The following is a 12,403-nucleotide window of genomic DNA, read 5'->3' as shown; positions in this document are numbered from 1 at the left end:
TTAACCTAGCATGTTTTTGGAATGTGGGAGGAAGCCAGAGTCCCCGGAGAAAACAGAGATGGCCGAGGGTGGAATTGAACTTGGGAACTGCTATTATACGTATAAACTCTATATTTTCATTCATTCATTCATTTTCTACCGCTTATCATCCCAAGGGTCGCAAGCCAATCACAGGGCACTTATAACTCTATATTTTGTTTATTATTATTATTACTGCAGAATACACAGAGGATAAGCAGCTCCCAGTCCACCCAGCCACTGGCCACTCCAGTTGTGTCTGTCACCACCCCCAGCTTACCTCCACAAGGCCTTGTCTACTCAGGCATGCCCACCTCTTACAACCCTGCAGGTAAGTTTGACCCCTGCGCCTTCATGTGAAACATAAGAGAACATAAAAGTGCACAATGTTGGAACTTTAATGTGAGATTGAGACTTTTGACCATGTTTCTTTTGCAGAATATTCCCTAAGCAGTGCAGAGATCTCCTCCCTGCAGGGCTTTGGCTCTCCTGGGCTGTCGTTGGGCTCCATGTCCGCATGGCAACAGCATCAACTTGGCCAGGCAGCACTTAATTCTTTGGTGTGAGTAGAACAAGGAGGGTACACACAGGGTTATACGGTCCAAGCCAATTGTAAGACACATATAGACAAACCATTGAGACTCACATTCATACCTATGGACGATTAACCTAACATGCATGTTTTTTTGGAGTACCCGGGGGGGGTTATTTGGGTTCGGGGGGGGAGCATTGTAGCAAAGCTCAAACTTAACGTGGAATTGACAGAAGGGCACCACCTGAAGTGGATCCTGCGGCTTAATTTGACTCCACACGGAATGGATTTACAGATTGATTGCTCTTGATTCTATGGGTGGTGATGCATGACCATTCTGGAGCGATTTGTCTGGTTAATTCTGATAACGAACAAGACGCCAGTTGGCTAACTTGGTACACGGCCCCCGTGTGGTCGGCATCTAACTTCTTAGAAGGAAGAGTGATGTTCAGTCACACCAGATTGATCAGTAACAGGTCCGTGATGCCCTTGAATGTCCGTCCGGGTCTGCACGCGCGACACACTGAGCGGGTCAGCATGTGTCTACCCTGCACAGAGAGGCCCGGGTAACCCTGTGAACCCCACTTGTGATATGGATTGGGGATTGCAATTATTTCCCATCAGCGAGGAATTCTCAATAAGTCAGCGAACCTGCAGAAGGAGCATTGCTGGGTGCCGACAGCAGGTGGAGGAGGCTCCACGGAAGGCTCAATTTTTTTACCCGAGGACTGTTCCAGTGTACTGTATATAATGGCCACAGGGTGCTCCAATTGTTGTTTTTGCAGCATATCTTTATTTTTGTTTTTTGTTCCTCCGCAGCGGTGGAGGCCACCTACCTCAGGGTTCCAACCTCTCCATCAACACCAGCCAGAGCATCAACATCAAATCCGAGCCCATATCCCCGCCACGGGAGCGAGTCACCCCCTCCGGTTTCCCCCCACAGCAGCCGCCTCAGCAAGGCTCAGGCCGGCAGGAGGGGCTGGGACGGTCACCCGCCGACAGCCTGAGCTCCTCCTGCAGCTCCTACGATGGCAGCGATCGGGAAGACCACCGGGCGGACTTCCACTCGTCTCTCACCGGCTTGGGTCGACCCCCTGCCGCTGGAGCCAGCGACAGGGAGAGCCCCTCTGTCAAGCGCTTGCGCATGGACACTTGGGTAACATAGAGGAAACGAGACCGGTTGGAATGAAGGCAGGGACGGCAATGGTCCCGAGTGCTCTATGATATCATTATTCAACCCCAGTTCAGTTTGTACATTCAGCAGGTACTGTCAGGCACAAGCTGCCACTCACATGACGTCTGCAGAGGTTACAATAGGCGCTAGATTGTTTTTAGACACTTATATTATGTCGTTGCTGTTTCGCTGTTGTGCTCGCAAGCAATCAGAAGGATTTTTGACCGACAGATATCATTGCTGTAACTACATACACACACCTTTTATTCCCTGTGGCCTCTAATTTATTGATTCAGTAAGGAAGTTCATGGCAATAATGACAGTGTTCATGTAGATTAAAGGAGCAGTAAATGTGCAATGAAGGTCAACCTGCCCAGTTGAACAGGTGACAGAACCATCATCTTCATCGGTAATACAAGCCAAAGCTTCTTCTGTTGCTTCACTTGTAGAGTCGCCACATCTCTAAAGCCATTCGAATCTTTCATGATGTAAATAGCCACTTTAATGTTTGTGGCGCGCATTCGAAATGTGCTACAAAGAAGACGTATATTTTTGTGGATGACAGCCAAGTTTACAAGTGTAGACCCTGAAAGTACATCACTTTACTGCCAGGTGGCCAATTTGATTTTGATTATAGTGGCAACTATGTTTTTTCTTTCGAAACAATGCTGTTGGGTTGCTACACTGCTGTCATTTGTTGTGAATGTGTTATTGTTGCAGCCTACACATTGCCAAACACACGTTGACGAATCATCGAGTGGAGTAATGGGTGACTTTTCCCCTTCTGTATCAGCACACAGCAAGATCATCCTCACAAATGGATCGGGAGGTATCATTCTGCTTTGGCCGTCTGCACTTGCTCTTTTGCGCTACTCTTTGCACCCATTATCAACCTCCATGGTACAGACACACCCCATAGTGATGATAATCTATGCAGCACCAAATCACATGACTAATCCAGATGATATGTATGATGTCAATGCAGGTGGAGGCATTCTTAAGAAAGGCCTGCACGTAGACTGTTAGTCTCTTTTATTCATAAGTGCCACTGCTACATGAATTGTTTTGATAACTTGGGTAATTTCCACATTTCCATATACACTTATGTACAGTGGAACCGCCAAAACTGTAATAGAAAGTGGATTTTTCTGTTCCAAACTTAAACTGTTGCCATAATTATTAACCTAAGGATTATTTTTAAAATCGCCAAATTCTTATTTAATCAGAAGTCATACTTTTTTTTTTTAAATAAATTGTCTTGTTTAAAGGGGGAAATAATATGAATATATATGTGTTTTTTTATTAAGTTCCTGGTGACAATATACCGAATACATGTATATTTCATAAAATCAAAAAAGTAAAACTGACTTGTTTAAAATAGTACAAAAGTAATATTTTGTATATGAGTGTTTTGTGGGAAGCAAACATTTCGTGTTTTGAGCACCTGGATTTTTTGGGGATTTTTATGGATTTTGTTTAAATTTTTAATCTTAAACTGTGGTGTTATACAGTAGCAACATACAGCCATTGAAAGAGTTTAATGTGTATGAAAAAATATGAATGTATAATATTTTTATGTCAGTCTTTAGGAAGCTGACAGTCATTTTTTGTCATTTGGAACAAATGATTGAGGATATTTATTGGAAATCTTGAGTGTCAGCATCACATTTTAGGCACCCAAGTATAAAAAGAAGTCAACTAATGTATAATAAAAGTAAAATTACTCATCGTGGCCAACATGGAATGCTGAAGGGAGCAAATGATACAGTCACCTCTTAGTGGTTTTGTTGGAATTACAGACCTTTTGCACTTTCCTGTGTCCTTTACCATTTTCAATTTATGGTAATCATCACACTTGCCATAAATGGTACCCTAAACACAAAAAAGCCAACAAAAAAAGGAGTCACTGAGCGGAAACAACAGCAAATTTTCCAAAGAATATTTGTTTGTTCCACTTGAAGGTTCCACTGTACCCTAATAGATATTCTTTACACAATATAAACCACAGAATCCAATACAGAACAGCAGGTATTTTTTTAAAGCAATAACAAAGTGACTATAACAAAGCAGCATCACCTCGTACGTAGTTGAGCACACTTGATGACATGTCAGGGAATTTTGTAGTTTCTATATGCACACATAGGAAATGCCTTATCCCAAAGAAATATGACACCACTCTCACCTCCTTTGATCACAGAAGAAGAAGCGCACGGCCAATGCACAGTGATGCCCTCTCCTCCTCCTCCTCCTCCTCTTTAGATCAGCCAGGAAACAACTGATGAATGTGGAAAGGAAATGTAGTTGAGGACTTTTGTTCACATGCTTCGCTTCATGGCTTTTATAAACAGAACAGTATGTGTTTGCTAAGTGTTTGTAGTCGATAGTTCACTTTCACTCCAAAGCTGTTTTTTCGGTTTGACTGCTCAGACCGTTTGGCGGCACAAGCTGGACTTTGTTGCCAACAATGGAGTTATTTGTTTTGTTGAAGAAAAAAAAAATGCTGAAAAGGTGATTTTAAGTTAATCTGCGTTTTAATTCCCTCGAATGTGCTATTTTATTTTTCAGCATATATTAAATATTCAAGTGAACTTTTTATGGAGCAATTAAGATACTATGCTAGATATTGTTGTACAAAATTTGTATTTTTCAGAAAAGTACAAATATTGGCTTTTAATGTGTAATTTACGTTATCTCTCTCTTTACTCTGTATACAAAAAAGAAGAAAGAAGTAAACAACTCTGACATAGACATGTGTTCTCTTGTGAAGTCACACACAGTAGCAAACTTGATTAAACACATCAGTGTATGGACTTGATCTTTCAGTCATTTTTGACTCTGCCCATGAATTCATTGACCCCAGAGCCATGATTTTGTGTAGGAATGCCGTTGATATTACATTGGATGGACACTTGTGTGAAGTGTGATATCTTATTTTTTTGCATGTTTGTCGCACTTAAATGTTTCGGAAAATCAAAAAAATTAAATATTACTCATTGACAACAGAAGTGAACACAAAATGCACTTTTAAAATGAAGCTTGTTATTAAGGAAGAAAAGAATCCAAACCTTCATGTATTTTAAGGCCATGTCATATGCAATTTCAAAACACACAAATAAAATAGAAATAAACATGTAAAACTATATATTGGTAGTACAGCATTAGTATTTTTCACCCTGACTAGAAAGTAGGAGAAAATAACCCGGTTGACAAAGCAGAAAAAGATTGAAAGTCATGAATGGTGAATTGCAAAAGTAACTTGTTGTAGTTCCAGCATCCGGCCGGCAAGTGGCGCTTTGGCAGCATAAATAATATGTACCAATTTAAGCTTTTTGCTTGACATCGACGACGAAGAAGAATAATACACATGTACTGTACATGTCTTGTCGCTACCAAACCTTCAGTGGTGTTATAAGCCTTAAAACTATTTATTTAGTCAGTATAATATCCTGCATGTGCTTTACATTCAACAGTATTGTCACAGGACCACCACAAATACGGTGGCAATTGATGTACATTTTAAAAAGGTAAGTAAACATATCCCACGTTTTTCATTCATGTCTTCACAGCAAAGGTGATTACATTTTTAATTAGCAATGTTACACAATTTCAGAAATGTGTAAAATCAAGCTGATAAAGCAGGACCTACCCCAAATATTAAATAAGTTAGAGCAGATTTTATACCAGAAAACAATGCATTTGGTCCTAGTTGAACATTGAGTCAAGCCAAAAGCTGTGATTGACCCATTGACCTTTGCAAGTACAACCATCCATCCATCCATTTTCTGCGGCCTACACGCAACCACCGTTCTGCAAAATATACAATAACTTGGGCTGTGAACATCTGTTTTAAAAGTCAACAGAGTATCCATTTACATTTTTTTTGATGCAAAAGTCCAGAGATGAAAGTGTTTTTTTTTTCAAGTTTTCATGTATATCCCTCACACGGCAGTGCAGCAGCACGCTGTGTATTCGTTTTCACCCACAGTAACCACAATGCAATATATGAAATACTGTATTTTGTAACATTGCCACTTAACGATAATTTCAGTGACACACCGCCTCGTTTTGACCGGCACTGTTGGCTAGAAAGTGAATGCACCCTGTATCCAACATAATGAATGTTCCAACAACTTTCTTTTTGTTTCTATCAGGTGTGAATGTATCACAGTTCATGTCCGCACGTGCATGTTCCTGGCTCACCATCCTCCAGAGCAGCTGTGCAGCAGGTGGGAAGAGGTCCAGTGTGCATGTGTAGAGTAACCAAGCAGGCTTTGGGTTTGTTTGACTTGTGTGAGAAGGGGAGCTACAGGCCACCTGCCGTAGGGGCTTGCCCTGTTCACAATCCCCTCCAATCCCGCCTTTCAACCAGGAGCCAAGTCGGGGTTCTTTCGTGTGGGCCTGATCTCCCTCTAAGACCCGGGTAAATATTGAACAAGATTGGTCCCAGACTCAAACGCATCTGTTGTCATACAGTCTCCACTGTTAGGCGGCGTAGACCCAGGAGAGACACAGTTGAACACCAGTGGCATTAACTTTTGTGTGGACAGGAAGACATAGTTTATACTTTGCAAATACAAATGCACACTGGTGACGTGCCTCGGCTAAAGCGGGCTGCGCCGTAAACGAGTATGGGGATGCGTGATAGGAATGTGAGTTTGATGTGATGGAAGGCCTGATGTGAGCTGGAAATGGAGGATGAGATCAGCTGATGAGACTTGCCAACATTTCAAATGTCTCAGTCATGTTGCTGAATCCATCAGTGGTATTTTGGAGGGTCATTTTTTTTCTTGTGGAATTATAGTATTATTTCTTTTTCCGCCTGATAAGAAATTACTATCAGAAAAAAAATCACAATTGGCTGCACAATCACATTTCAAGTATACAGGCTACAACTATTGCCCCTAAAATACATTTCAAGCTCCCCTAGAAGTGAATACATTGGAATCTCACTCAATTTGAACCTCAAACATTTTCAGGCAAAATGTCGCAAAGAAACTTGGATGTTTTGTAAATATTGTAAGCAGTATATCTTATGACTTGGGTTGGGCATCGATGGGAACCAGGACTGATATTGTGATTCGCCCAGAATTGTTCACACCAATGCCCACTTTGCCCACCGGAAGAAATACGTCCTTGCTGCTCAGTATTGCCAACAATAAAAGAAGACTGTGAAACTTTGGTGAAGCCATCATCAAATGGTGGACCTCGGTGCGGGTCCGGACCCAGTGAGTCCTTTATGACCTTTGACCATTTGAAGTGAATGGGCATTACAATAACATATAATCATGCTCACAGACTGATTGCAGCAGGCTCTCGACGAAGGTGATTGTGTCTTTTCCCTTTCCTCTTCCCTGCTTGCGTCTCGTTTAGTCCTGTCTCATACTTTTAAGAGCCTTGGTATGGTATTGATCAACTGGTCTACTTTCGTCGAAAAGCTCAAGTTCAGGGAAACTTTTCTGCACTGACGGAACGTTCATAGCCAGTTATGTGATTGGCATTTTGGTGAAGTGGAGCGTCTTGTGCCTGGTGATTTTTTTTCCATTGAGGACATCAAAGACATCTACCTAACTATAATAACAGGTCTGTTGACTGGATTCAGGACAGCCCTGGTGTATCGCAGAATTCTGAAGACAGCAGTCCATCGTGCCAGCAGCTGCCCATCATGATTGGTGTGGTGGGTAAAGCCCTTAGCTAACACTCTGACTGGGACTATGACCCACAACAAGGAAAACATCTTGGAGATCGGTATCAGCCCAATTCACTCATGGTTGATCAGTATTGGAATCTTCAGCATAACACCTTGATTGGCGCATCTCGAGTAAACAATAATATTGTTTAGCGACAATCTGTGGGACAGTAAGCACTTCAAACCCCCACATGGTTTTGTGACATATTGTTTCATTGTACTTTTCTTAAAATTAATGTTAAAATCTTGTCCTGTTCAGTTTCGTGTATCATCTCGTCTAGTGAGTTGGGTGTCTCGTAACCACCCTAGTGGGTACACCTTATTGCTTCAATGTATAATTATTAACAGTGGTTCATAATAATGATAGTAATATTGGTTGCACCTTTTACAACAGAAAAGTTTCTGTACAGTTCTTGTGGTAATTGTCTGGAATTGAATGTTTCAATTTGCATTCTTTCAAAAACTGATTATGTGTTCTTCTGTATATTGTCATAGAATCATTGTCTTGATGGAATTCAACCTTCAGACTGACTCAGCTGTGGAGTGCGACTGTTTCATTCTCACAGTTGTTGAAACCCGCCTTGCAGGACAGGTATAGCTAGTTTCACTCCAGTCAGGTTACTCCACCAATGGCCACCCTCCAATCGGGAAGGTGTGTCGAGCGACATGTTTTTGCCATAATGGTTAGGCTGCCTCCATCAGAACTCACTGGTCTGTGGAAGTAGTAGTAGCGGAATTTAACTGGGCAGGTATGTTTTTTGAACTGCGATGATTCAGTTAATGGGAAATACTATGCTAAAGACTTGAACGTGAATGTTTTTAAGCCTACCTGTTATCGCTATATTTTGTTTACAATTGTATATTCCCATTGTAGGTTAACCTAGATTTTTGTTGGGTCTGACGAAAAAGCCTCCATTGCTTTTATGTAGACCAGCTAAAAATATCATCTGAATCATATAACTGGTAGTTTTCTGCAACTTGGTAATCATTTAGACCATGTCTTTGTATATTTGTGCACATTAATAACTAATTCATTTTTTTTTGCCAAAGGAAGCCCTAAAAATGGAAGCCAAGAAGAAGAAGAACTTATTGGACAATATCCGAGTGAAAAATAAGTTTGTCAATCTGATGAAGCCTGGCAAAAAGGCAGCTGACAAACAGAGAAAGAAACTTGCCTACAGGCGCAGTATATCTGTACCAGATTTAAGGATTACAGCAGGAGAAGGTTTTCCACCGGAGAACGTTGTGCCATCGACAGCCTCCGAGGCCGTATTTTACACCAATTCCCCCATGTTGAGTGATAATGATTCTACTGCAAGTGGCTCGATCCCTGATGGGTCGGCAATGAATGTCAGAGTTTCCACAGATGTCCAAGATGCAGGCTCCAATCGAGCATATTCACCGACAACTTTCAATGAGGAAATAATTGACTTGGTCATGTCCAGCTCAGAGAAAAAGCTGAACGTGAGTGGAGGAACCTTATATGCACAAGTAGACAAAAAAGCCCCCCAAAAAGGACCTACTTTTACTTTCGACCCTGTTCTTGCACAAAGTTCCAGTTTTTCCAATTTGCAAATTAGTTCACCAAGACCGGATTCTGCAACAGATTTTGGCGAAAGACCTTGGACACCCGAGGCTGTCAGGAATCCAGGAGCTATAGCAGAAGTGCTTGCAAGAGCAAACTCTCTGGGAGAACAAAGTGCCCATGCGAGGGCCGTTCACTTCAAGCAGGACAGGCCCCTGTCTAGGAAAGGGAGTCCATCACCTTTCAGAGAAAAGGTGCCTGTGATGTTAGACAACCTCGGTAAACCACTGGACAGCACGGATGGCAGCTCAGAATACTGTTGGTCGGGCGAGGACCAGATCGCTATTCCATGGTTGACAGATATCGAGGCACTGGATCAAGAACCCACCCTATCCTCCATTACAAGTGACTATAATATTGAGGAATCTTCACTAGAAGGAGGGACTATGGAAGAAATGGAGGTAAGTATTGTTTATATAAATACTGGATATATATCATACATGGTTGTTTGTCTATATGTGCCCTGTGATTGGCTGACGACCAGTCCAGGGTGTACCCCGCCTCTCGCCTGAAGACAGCTGGGATAGGCTCCAGCACCCCTCGCGACCCTCGTAAGGATAAGTGGTTTAAAATGAATGAATGAATAACAAAAAAAAAAAACAAGGAAATTGATGTTTTTTGGGGAAATTGTTGATATTGTTTGAGAGCACAAAGTGAGTGACACATCCTGGAAAACATTTGGGAAAATGAGTGACCAGCTGTCTGTTCTTATCCTCTTCGAACCCTTTGTATGAGCAACATTACCTTGCTATAATCTCAAAACTAAGACTACTGTGTCATCATTTATCTTGGATGCAGTTTGCAGAGATGTGGGCTTCTCCACAGCGATACAATGTGTAGTGTAAAGACTCATGGGCAAGCTTTGGGAGAACTTTGTTGTATTGACATAATCTAAACGGTACTTAGGGTATTTGCTGTTTGTAGCAAATAAACATACGATGGCATTTTAAACAAATCTCAGTGACCCGAAATCATTTAAAAGGATACTGGACTGGCAGATGAGACCGACCTAACCTTCACTAGCTGCAAGTACAGATCTATGCCATGAATCAGAAAAAATAAATAGCTCTATTTAGTCAAATCACTTTTTTGGAGTGGGTTTGTGTTGGCTGAAACTATTTGTTTTTTTCTCCCAATATAGATGTCCAGTGAACCATGTGACTTCTTTGAGCAAATTCTACCAGATCCACCCGAATGCTCTGTGAGGTCCCACTCTTTGCTTAGATTTGGCATTCACTTAATACCATGTTGTTGACACCATGTAAAAGCAAATGATCCCCAAATGCAGGCTCTGACAGCAGGGTCAGAGGTCCAAGGACCAGCCCCACTCCAGAGGTACCTACTTTGCATCAGTTTAAAGCAGGGACAGAACCTGGTGATCCGAGACAAACGTTCCGGTAGGTCAATACTCTGCATGTGTTGCAAAGACTGTCCTGTTCATTATTCCTGGCTTGTTTAGTGTTCCCTTAATTGTCTTTAATTGTCTTGATTGTCTTTTTCAAGTGAGATGATTTCCTTGTATTCTCATTCATGGGTTGATTTTGGACTGTACAATAGCTACATGTTCATACAAAAATTATACTTTGTCATACTTTTGAACCACATTTATCTGTATTCAAAAGTGGGACACATATGTTGAAAGCAAGATGCAAATTTGTTGAGGTAATACTTGTGGTATGGTGGTGTGCAGTCAGACACATTTCAGAAGTATGCAGTCAGACCAGTATGAGAACAAATAAGGTGATAAGGAAATCAGTTCACCCGGACATTGAAGTCCTTGCATCCATTTCTAATGCCACTTATCCTGTTCATGTTTTTGTCTTTTCTCCTTCCATAATATTATATGAATAATCTCCAACTAATACAAATTTGTTGTTTGTTTTGGGCTGAGGCAGATAATTTGTAACTTCAATCACTTGTCATGGTCTGCTTTACATCCTGGTGTACTTCTTGATCCCTTTTACAGAAACCTTGTGAAAGAGATGTTGTAAAAAGCAGCGACCCCAAGAGGTATTAATCGGAACTACAATCAGCAAATGTATAGTTATTTAGACTTGAACACTAATGTGTAAAGGTAAAAAGTATATACATTTATTTTCACAGCACCTTTCAGAACGCAGAATGCTAAGTGTGTCACAATTTACAGTAAGTGTAATTAATTGGCCACTCCCAATTGTCCATAGATATGAATGTGAGTGCGACTGGTTATTTGTCTGCTCTGGAGCGAGGGCAGTGCCAAGTTGTGAAGCAAGATGATATGGCCTGTGCGGGACAAGCACAGTCATAGCTATTTGTAGTTAAAATCGTTACCACAAGGTGTTTGTACCATTGGGAAAAGTTTTGCATAACTGTAGGCATTTTTCTATGCACAAGTACAAATGCATAAATCTCATCCTTTGCATGGAATGTTCTTACATATGCTCTGCGCACACATCTCTGCAGTGCTCTGCTTTACAAGATATCAGAAAGAGGCAAAAATGTCAATTGCTCTTTTCCAAACTTCAGCTGATGTGTGTGACGATCTTGTTGCCTGAAAGACAAATATAATAGGTCTGCTTTCGGGTCACATTTAAGAGGCTGAAAGCAGGATATTTACATTTATATCACTATACAGTTTAAATGAAACTTACCAAAATAGTTGTTGATTAATGGGATAATCCATGATCATCTATTCAGCATGTATATCTGGATAAAAGCATAAAACCTTGTTTTCGGAGGTGTTTTAACAGTGTTCTTTGTTGGCTGCATAGGTACAGTATATGCCATTATATACACTTATGAGCTGTCACTTTTTATGTGCTTGTACATCTTTAGAACGCACAAAGAGAAAGATGTGTGTTCTTGTCTTATACATAAGGATTGTGAATAATGGAATAATGAACATTTGAAAAAAAAGTGCAGTTTTCCTTTAACAGGACAAACGAAGTGGAGTCTTTTAGAGAGGAAATCAGGATTGTGATTTTATTTCATGCACTGATATGAATTGATATGACATTGTCTTTTGTATTCTTCTGAGTGATAGCAAAGGGCATTGGGAGTTTAGTGGGGACCTTACCGTCCCTGAGAAGATGGCGCCACGATGATGCAACCCACACACGTTCCATGCCTCACCCTTGTTTGCCCAACAATCACTGTGCCAAAGGCTGACCAAGGGCATACATTGTCATTACATATTCTAAAAAAGGGTCCACGACACCCCCCCCCCCCCCCACTCTTTAGGTTTTGTTCTTGTTCTGTTTTTTTTTTCCTCTCACCCTCTCCCATTAATTTCCATCGTCACCGTTCTCACTTGTGCCAGAGCTTTTCTCCTATCGAGCTGCCACATTCTCCTCCTGTCAAGTTGCCTGGAGGTTTCCCTGTCACAGGCTGGCAGGGTGGAGCTGCTGTGGGTCCTGCCTGCTTTTGCGA

At 41.4% G+C, this 12,403-nt stretch overlaps 2 protein-coding genes across 11 annotated transcripts in view; both read left to right on the top strand.

Moving 5' to 3' along the window:
* mef2aa (myocyte enhancer factor 2aa) overlaps positions 1-4,624 on the top strand; it is a 68,434-nt gene extending 63,810 nt beyond the window's left edge. For 4 of the 9 annotated variants that reach the window (XM_058074713.1, XM_058074720.1, XM_058074719.1 and 1 more), the window contains 3 exons: positions 220-349; positions 457-580; positions 1,370-4,623. In XM_058074713.1, the coding sequence (XP_057930696.1) occupies positions 220-349; positions 457-580; positions 1,370-1,715 (600 nt within the window). In that variant the 3' untranslated portion in view covers positions 1,716-4,623. Of the gene's footprint in view, positions 1-219; positions 350-456; positions 581-1,369 lie in introns of all 9 variants that reach the window. The other 5 variants (XM_058074716.1, XM_058074714.1, XM_058074721.1 and 2 more) reach the window with 3 other exon arrangements.
* Positions 4,625-8,098: 3,474 nt separating this feature from the next.
* The window catches only part of mctp2a (multiple C2 domains, transmembrane 2a), a 40,045-nt gene continuing 35,740 nt past the window's right edge, over positions 8,099-12,403 (top strand). For both annotated transcript variants that reach the window (XM_058075921.1, XM_058075922.1), the window contains exons 1-4: positions 8,099-8,159; positions 8,461-9,396; positions 10,137-10,196; positions 10,284-10,392. In XM_058075921.1, coding sequence (XP_057931904.1) covers positions 8,473-9,396; positions 10,137-10,196; positions 10,284-10,392 — 1,093 coding nt within the window. In that variant the 5' untranslated portion in view covers positions 8,099-8,159; positions 8,461-8,472. The remainder of the gene's footprint in view (positions 8,160-8,460; positions 9,397-10,136; positions 10,197-10,283; positions 10,393-12,403) is intronic.

Source organism: Doryrhamphus excisus, chromosome 6 (assembly GCF_030265055.1).
Source record: "Doryrhamphus excisus isolate RoL2022-K1 chromosome 6, RoL_Dexc_1.0, whole genome shotgun sequence".
NCBI lineage: Eukaryota > Metazoa > Chordata > Actinopteri > Syngnathiformes > Syngnathidae > Doryrhamphus > Doryrhamphus excisus.
The sequence above is the reverse complement of the archived record's forward strand: the minus strand, read 5'-3'. Positions and strand labels throughout refer to the sequence as shown.